Source organism: Sinocyclocheilus rhinocerous, unplaced genomic scaffold, assembly GCF_001515625.1.
Source record: "Sinocyclocheilus rhinocerous isolate Xijiao unplaced genomic scaffold, SAMN03320098_v1.1 scaffold56, whole genome shotgun sequence".
Taxonomy (NCBI): domain Eukaryota; kingdom Metazoa; phylum Chordata; class Actinopteri; order Cypriniformes; family Cyprinidae; genus Sinocyclocheilus; species Sinocyclocheilus rhinocerous.
This window is the reverse complement of record NW_015649227.1, coordinates 88,455-97,129: the sequence shown is the minus strand read 5'-3', so window position 1 is coordinate 97,129 and position 8,675 is coordinate 88,455. Positions and strand designations below refer to the sequence as shown.

The 8,675-nt window shown below is 40.9% G+C and overlaps 1 protein-coding gene across 1 annotated transcript; it reads left to right on the top strand.

Annotated features, from left to right (window-relative positions):
• Positions 1-1,339: 1,339 nt before the first annotated feature.
• Positions 1,340-7,067, top strand: LOC107710397 (protein FAM222A-like). The gene is made up of 3 exons (XM_016515162.1): positions 1,340-1,414; positions 1,705-1,711; positions 5,934-7,067. Exons 1-3 carry the CDS (start codon positions 1,340-1,342, stop codon positions 6,842-6,844), a joined length of 993 nt encoding a protein of 330 aa, XP_016370648.1. The 3' UTR covers positions 6,845-7,067.
• Positions 7,068-8,675: the final 1,608 nt, after the last annotated feature.

Here is an 8,675-nt window from a genome sequence, read left to right as displayed (position 1 = left end):
CTCACTGAATCAGTCGTAGATTTTCACTGAATTTCTTGACAAACTCAAATGTTTGTAGATAGACATTATTTTAATAAGTATAAGTATAACAATAACTATGAATTCAACCATAACTATAAATAAAACCATAACGATAACTGTACCGATAATGATAACCGATAACTGATAATCAGTAAATATAACAAAAACGATAAGTATACTTGCATCAACAGAAACAAACGATAATGTTTTCTTTATTCTAAGCGTGCGATGCAGTTTTTAATCTTCACAGAACTCTGACTCCCATCATCTCAGGCTGAAGCGGAGCTGTGAAGAGCTGCTGATGTTCATCAGTCAAACCCACGCGCGCGAGTTTGAGTGTTTGACGTGCGTCCTATAGATTCAGCACACATCCGTGCGTTTGGAGGCTGCTGCTCTGGCTTTTCTGGCCTGACGTGAGATGCTTTATGTGAACTGTTGTGTTGTTCTAGTTAGGGATGTAACGATTCACTCAACTCACGATTCAATTCGATTCACGCTTTTTTTTTATAAAATGAGATTTAAGACAAATTATAAATTAAATTTGTCCTTTTATTATTGCTTGGCAAAATGCTGCACGTTTCTTTGTGTAATTGAAATATAACACTATAATAATATACTAATATAGCACTTGCATATTATTGCTCTGTTGTTGGTTTTGATTGCTTCTATTGTCCTCATTTGTAAGTCGCTTTGGATAAAAGCGTCTGCTAAATGACAAAATTTAAATATAATGTAAATAACAAAACTAAATTGAAATTTTAAAACAAACCCCAAATCAAATAAATGCGTAACACACACTCTCTGCCAGCAGGTGGCGTTTAAAGCGTTTCCTTGGTTTCCGCTGTAAACAAAGCAGAGCTGCGCTTATGAACTTTAATATGCATTATACAGAGGCAAGATGAAAAGAAAAAATACCACCTAAACTTTCCTAAAGAGAGTAAGTTCCCCTCAGACATCCATTCATATAAACTCCTACCCCTAATTGAATCGCGATTTGTTTAGCATCTCAACCGATTTGAATCGTCACATATTTGAATCGATTTTCGACCAGCTCGCAGTTAATCGTTACATCCTTAGTTCTAGTGTTTCAGCTCGATCACCAGGTGCATTTTCTGGGCAAGTGTGGAAGGTTTGTGCAGTGAATGTCACCCGAGTCTCAGCCGCAGGCGTTTGTTCCTCCGTTAATCACTGATTAACACAAGCAGCTAGAAAAGCCTGAGATCTGCTCTCTGATCCGGCAGACCTGCATTAACTGTGACCACAGGGCGCAGATTAGACGGCTTACGGTGACTGAGAGCGTTTGTGTGTTTGTGAGGAGATGAGAGCGTCCAGAGGTCATGCTGAAAGATCTCGTTCCTCTCGGCTCTTCCCACGTTTTAGCAGCCCGTGTGAAGTAACGAACGAGTCCATCTGTTTAAACACCCCCCACGCTTCCCTTTATCTGCAGCGTTTTCTTCTTGTTTCTGGCCTACTTTTAGAGTTCAGTCCGTATCAGATCGTGTGTTCAGTTAATTAGCTGCGTGTTAATTGAGATTTCAGAGCCCCTCATCCTCATGTAATGCTGTGCGTGAGTTTGATCGAAGGCTTGACTTTCACCAAGCTGCTTCAGCTGAGGAACATGCGAACATCAGACGGGTGTTTACATTGAGCTAATTGTGCTTCTTGATTGCTGTGTATTTATAGCTGAAAGGTTAGTGAGCACTAGGTGGATAATTACTGAAGGTCAAGATGCTAATTACCTCAGATGTTGTATTTTGCTTTCACTTCAGTTTTTGGTTCAACGATTAGCTTCTCCCTTTTCACATCTACTATACTTTAGATTTCCTGGCTGTACGTTTTCATTTATTCAACCAAATGTTCTCTAAGTCATGGTTTACTATTGCTATTCATCTAAAACTAAAGCCTAGAAAAATGGTTCTTTCTAAGAACTGTTTACTAAAAGGTTTGGGGAACCCAAACTGGCTCTTCTTTTTGAATCCTTTATTTTTGAAGAGTGTATGATTCTTCAGAGAGCCGAAAACTCTTGATGTTTCAATGTAGGTCTTGTTGTTGCAAAACCAATTTAGCCTATCTAGGGTTCTTGAGTTGCTGTATGGTTCTTTGGGGAGCCTCTCTGGGCTCTAAATTACCAGTACGTACATGTTTTTTTTTTTCTAAATAATGGACAATAAAAAGTGATTGTAGAACGGAAAAAGCTTTTCTGATGAAATTAAACATTTAAACATTTGGTTGTTCTTGTTGATCAAGAACAGTTTTCGGCTCTCTAAGGTTCAGCATATTGGTTTCTGGGTTTGGAAGCACCAGTTCACAGATGGTTTCTGAAGAACGGAAGAATAAAAAAGTGCTCTGTAGAACCTCAAAAGGTTCTTCTACACTCTTAAAAATAAAAGTTCCAGTGTTTTTGCAGTGATGCCACAGAACAGGGGTCTGAAACCGCCTCCTGCTGGCAGAGAATGAATCTGCATTTTCAATAAGCCCGTCTGCTGGTTTTATTCAGACCGATGTGAAAATCCACCCATGTTTTTATGCCACAAACACGCGAGTTGTAAATGTGAACTGGTGGTTCGACAAGAAGATAATGCATTGTAAAAATCTAAACAATTAAGAAGATGGTAAAATGTATTTATATGTTATTTAATTAATATAGTAATTGATTGATGATAATTGTTTAAATTAATATAAAGATTGATACTTTTGACTTTTTGTTTTCTAAAAAAATGGTTTAAAGGCTAAAATGTGAAGTTTATTATTTTATAAAACTTTTATCAACCTGTATCTGAACTGTAAATCATGCTTTTTACAGTCATTTTAATTTTATTTGTGCAGACCTTAAAAAAGGTCTTAAAGTCTTAAATTTGAGCTTAAATATCCTGCAGGTACCTAGTCTGGCAAAAACCATCAATTCATGTTTTTAGGTATATAATTGTCCGGATTCGTTACTGGACCTCAAGCCATTTTAGTTGAAGACCCCTGTATTGAAGAACCATTTCTGGTTCCCCAAAGAACCTTTCAGTGAACAGTTCTTAAAATAACCTTTTTTTGTGCATTGGAAATGTTCCATGGATGTTAAAAGCTCTTCATGGAACTATCAATGGCAATAATAACCTTTATTTTCAAGAGTAATAATATGAACCCTTAAGGTTCTAAAATGCACCTTTTTGGTGCAAATAAGGTACAAAGATGTCCATTTGAAGGCTGTTGTACCCCTAAAAGTAAAATTTTTGCACGTTTTCGGAGAGTGAACTTCCTGTTTTGATACTACGTCAACACAGGAAGTAATTTCATGGGTCTGTAATACTTAATGATTGGTTTGACCAACTGCACTTTGAACACAGTGCCACTTAAATTTCAAACACCATCTCTTTTGATTGATTTTTGTTTTTCTCGAAGTCAAATTTCCCCAGTCCATGTGAGTGTTTGGTGACCCCGGTGGGCTCAGCGGGCCTCGCCACCTCTACTCTTGCTTTCATTTTAAACACTCAATTTATTTCCTTTATGAGGTAGATCTTGTAGATTGAATCATTTTCACAGTTGGAGGCTCATTGTGGGCCTGGAATGAAATGAAGTCCCAAATCAATCCCGAACGGGAACAACGTGAGCTCGGCATCGCGTGACGGAGGAGACGCTCCAAATGACTGCTGGGACCGAATGGGTTGTGTTTGTGTTTCTCTGGTAGAGATCCTTCAATCATTCACCTCGGAGTGATTTTGATTGACTATGGCATAATCGGCCTTAATTTCAGCACTTTTCTTTTCATGTCAGAAATTCCATAAAGGTGTCATTCTGGCCGTATTTTCCGCCAGTAGATTTACTGCTCAGAAATGGAGCACTTTTTTCCCAGCTTCCTTGTGTTGCGGGAATCTAAACAGCCATGAAATTGCCTGAATAATGGTGTTTAAATCCAATCTCGGTTAGTCGCCCGTACACTGTTGGCTGTAGGTCCTGTTTTCATTTGAAAGCTATTGCATTTGTAGACATCTCAAAATTGGCTGCCAGTGATATTGGCTTGCATTTATTGTGGCCTCACTGGCGTCTATGGGAATCCTGTCCTCATTATAGTCCAGAGATCCATTTGAGATGCATTCGAGCAGCACACAGATACACAAACATATATAAAGCAGTGTTTCCAATTTGCTGCTTGTATAGCAATGTTTCTAATGTTAATTTTACATGTCGCTCCACCCGTATCCGAGCCCCTTTTGAGTGGATTGCACATCCAAACGCCATGAAATGAATTCTACTCAAGCCACTGAAACAAAATTAGCTCCGTTCCCATCCCCCTCCTCATCTCTTTTTTTCCCCTCTTGATTTCCCAAGGTAATCCAATTTTGTCCTGAAGAAAGACCAAATTAATTTCATAATGCACTGATCAAACATTGCCCGAGGTGTCTCCCTCCACAAAATGAGTTTCTAGAGAGATGCAGATGTTTGAGGATGAACAGCCAGCCGAGGAAATAAGGAGACGGAGAGCGATGCAGACGCTCCAATATCTTCATTTTTATTGGACGATTTTTCTTGTGCGACGTCTGATCATTTTTAACTCATCCAGTATTCATCACTCTTCCGTATTTATTGCGAAACACCTCCGGCACGAGGCGCTTCGTCGGACAGCAGAGTCTCAAATTGGAAACATCATTGTTTTTTGTGGAGAGTTTGCGGGATACTAGTCGTAATCCATTGAGGGTGTTTGCTTGGTGAAATCCCACATACATGGCTTTGTGTGCGCTGAGAAACAGCCCCCCCCCCCAGTAATTAGGATTACCGAATTGTCCCCCCAATGTTTCTGCTGCACTCTTATGCACTGCTCTGCTTGTTATGATGACAAAAAGGTTTAAAAGTTAGATTTTTAGGCTGGTCAAGACGTCTGACAGTGCTCTTCAATGTCAAAATGATCGAGGTTAATCAAATTAAAGTAGGCAGTGCTCGAGCATCAGTTTTAATGTTGAAAGAGACCGTGGTAAGTTGGAAGTAATGAAACCGTCCAATGATGCAAATTACTCTACTTTTCCCCTCAGAGTTCACCGCTGTTAATTGAAAATATGGTATCATTTACATCAGGGGCCTCCAAACTCGGTCCTGGAGGGCCGGCGTCCTGCAGAGTTCAGCTCCAGCCCTAATCATGTTAAATGTTCATTCTTTCCTGGGGAATTTTCTGGGTTTCCGTGTTTTCACTGTTATACGCTAGGGGGCGCTATTACACATCTGAATGAGTCCACAATCACCCGATCAAAAACACAGGCGAGGAAGACGCAGAAACGAGCGATCATTTCTCATATTTCTGATATATTTCTTACATTTTTCATATGTAAGCAGATGCATATGAAAAACAATGCGATCATGAACAATAAACAGCATATAAATGAAAACTGCCTAATGTTACTGAGTGAAATGTCGATCCAAGAAGTGATAAAGGACTGTGAAGCTTTGGGGGTGTTGATGGAAGCTATCGACTGCATCTTTGCGTTGATCATTGAACTGAATATGATCCAGATGTAGTCTTTGATTAAAAACGTGATTTTTCTCAGCTTTTTTGCTCAAAATGTTGCTTTTTTTTAATAAAACTTACCTACATTCAAGTGTTGATAAAAAAAGAATGCCTGAAGCTAGAATAAAACTGTGTTTGTTTATTTGTTTAAAAGTAGAGGCTCTGATCTTTATTTTGATGTATTGCATGTTGAGATATTCATACAACAAAATATTCTGGGGGCCATGAAATTTTAGTGAAAATGATCAAAAGTGCTGGCGGTGGCTGGCAACTTTTTCCAAAAACGCTGGCGGGGAAAGAGTTAAGAGACATGAAACGTTTTGCATTTTTGACATATTAGGCATGCAAATAAGAGTGATTGTGTGCTCATTTTAAAATATTATTTCAAAATGATCACTTCCCAACTAGAATCTCTATTTGTCCGCAGGTGAGGCGATCTCCACGCGCTACCCATCCGCAGCCGAACTGGACTCCTATGCACAAAGAACGGCCGACAGCCCCCTTTCAATCAAGATCTTCCCCTCCAACATCAGGGTCCCGCAGCACAAACAAATCAGCAGGACTGTCAATGGCTTGGACACCGCCGGCCAGGGCTTGGGCCCGTACTCGCACCCCTCCCAAGGCTTGCTGGCGATCGTCAAGACTTCCTCCAAAGGTGTGTTGAAGAGCGCCGATGGAAAACGAGCCAAGCTTTCCCCTATCCAGATGGCGGTGGCTCCGTACGCACCACCCAGCGGCAGCAGACACCGGCAGAGGCCGTATAGCGTTGTGTCCCACGGCGTCGTCCATCACATGAGCCATGCGTCCAACGTCCAATCCAGTCCTTCATTCTTGGACTCGAGTTTCGCCCAGAGCGCTCTGGCATATTCCGGAGCTGTGCTGCCTACTCAAAGCGCGGACTACTGGGCGCAGCGGCACTATCCACACATGTACGGAAGCGGGAGCGGAGCCGTCGTCAGCCGCTCGCCCGAGGTCTCCTACAGATCACACCCTCCCAGTCTAACCATTCTAGACAAGGTCCCGTCATCCCCTGCCATGCATGGCGACTTCTCGGTCGGCCAGTTCTTCGCTCCCGCTTGGAATAGCGTGCTTGCCACACCGGATAGCGACTGTTACAGCCTTCAGGATCTGCCTGCCGGCTCCACCATGGCCCCGCGCCTCCATCCGCACACCCAGCAGCCTCCGCCGTACCTGTGCTGCGGGCCGCAGGGGAAGAGCCTCAGCAGCAGCCTGCAGTCTCTGGAGTGCCTCATCAGCGAGATCCACCCGCCCTGCATCAAGGAGCGCATGCTGGGACGAGGGTACGACCCGCACGTTCAGCGGCCGGTGTTGAGATAGGATACTTATACTGGCTGAGCTGAAAGCACCGGGGAGTAGGGTTGTGTGGGTCACAGGTTTAAAGGGTAATGGTAATTCACACTGACCGGAAGAGACACTGGATCCTTTCCAATCATTAATGGGTACTGTGTTCATCAAGCTAGCGTCGATGTGTGTTTACAGACGGTTTGAAGAGATCTAGAGCTTTTCTAAGGCCTCTGGAAGAGTATTTCCTATCATACACTGCCGTTCAAAAGTTTTGGGTTGTAATGTTTCTTAAAGAAGTCTCTTCTGCTCACCATGGGTGTTTATTTGATCAAAAATACAGTAAAAATGTGAAATATTTTTATGATTTAAAACAGTTGTTTTCTATGTGAATATCTGTTAAACTGTAATTTATTTCTGTGATGTGCAGCTGTATTTTCAGCATCATTACTCCAGTCTTCAGTGTCACATGATCTTCAGAAATCATTCTAATATGCTGATTTGCTGCTCAAGAAACATTTCTGATTATTATCAATGTTGGAAACAGTTGTGCTGCACGATATTTTGTGGAAACTGATACATTTTATTTTTCAGGATTCACAGATGATTAGAAAGTTCAGAAGAACAGATCTGAAATAGAAATCTTTTGTAACATTATAAATGTCTTTACTGTCACTTCTGATCAATTTAATGCATCCTTGATGAATAAAAGTATTAATTTCTTTCAGAAAAAAAAAATTTGACCATAAACTTTTGAATTGTAGTGCAAGTAGGAAAACTGAAATAAAACTGTCCTCATTGTGTTCAAAGGCCAAACCCCAAAATGAAGCTCTCAACAGCTTCAATCATCTTCATTCCGTCAGAATAAATAGAAAGTGTTTGTCTCTGTCACTTTGTGGCAGATTTTTTTAATCAAACAAGACTTTTGTTGCTTTTTTTTAAAGGCTGCATTGTTTCTAGTGCATTCTGACTGTATTTTGCTATTATTTCCTGCTGATATCAGGCAGTGTTCACTGTGAAAACAGCCTCAGTTTTCAGCAGAAATGAGCTTGAACCGCTCTCATGTGATGTGTGAAACAGGCCTGGATCTCTTCACACCGATGACGCATCCTGAAAGCTGCTGGAGTGTCACTTCTCAGATTAGCTGCCAAAAACACGACAGGAAGTGACACGCGTCTGCTTCGGTGCCGTTTACGCCAGTCACCACAACACATTCACTAACTCATAAAAGCCATCTAAATGACGCTGAATCATAACGGCTATGTTTTTTCCTGCTGTGCATCATTGACAATGTTTCTGGCATGAGTCGCTCGTAGGAACACTTAATTTAAATAAATGCAAATTTGTATTCTTATGTTTGTTGCTGCCAGTAGGATGACATTCATATTTATAAGATTCTATATTCTAGTTGTTTTTTTATCTAAAGTGTTTCATGCTTGTCATCCAAATCCTCACAATCAGAATGTGATTCTTGACTGATTCTGCTGTTCTGATGATGATGATGATGATGAAGTTTGTTTTGATCTGCTGTTCCTCTATGAAGCTGTGATGGATGGTTTTGGGATCATGGAGTCGAGGTCACGACCTCTTCATCAATGCCTAATAATCATGTTATTAATTACCACGGGAACCCATTAGTATCTTGTATATTTTATTCCTTCTGTTTTATTTATTGATTGTTTTATTTGATTCAGGTGTCTGAGATCTGAGGTTTTGTCATGTTCATGTGTTTTATTTTGGGGTGTGTGTGTGAGAGAGTGTGTGAGTGTGAGTGAGTGAGTGAGTGAGTGAGTGAGTGAGTGAGTGAGTGAGTGAGTGAGTGAGTGAGTGAGTGAGTGAGTGAGTGAGTGAGTGAGTGAGTGAGTGA

Coding starts and splice junctions, on each gene's coding strand:
- LOC107710397 (XM_016515162.1), top strand. CDS start 1,340: ATGAGAGCGTCCAGAGGTCATGCTGAAAGATCTCGTTCCTCTCGGCTC.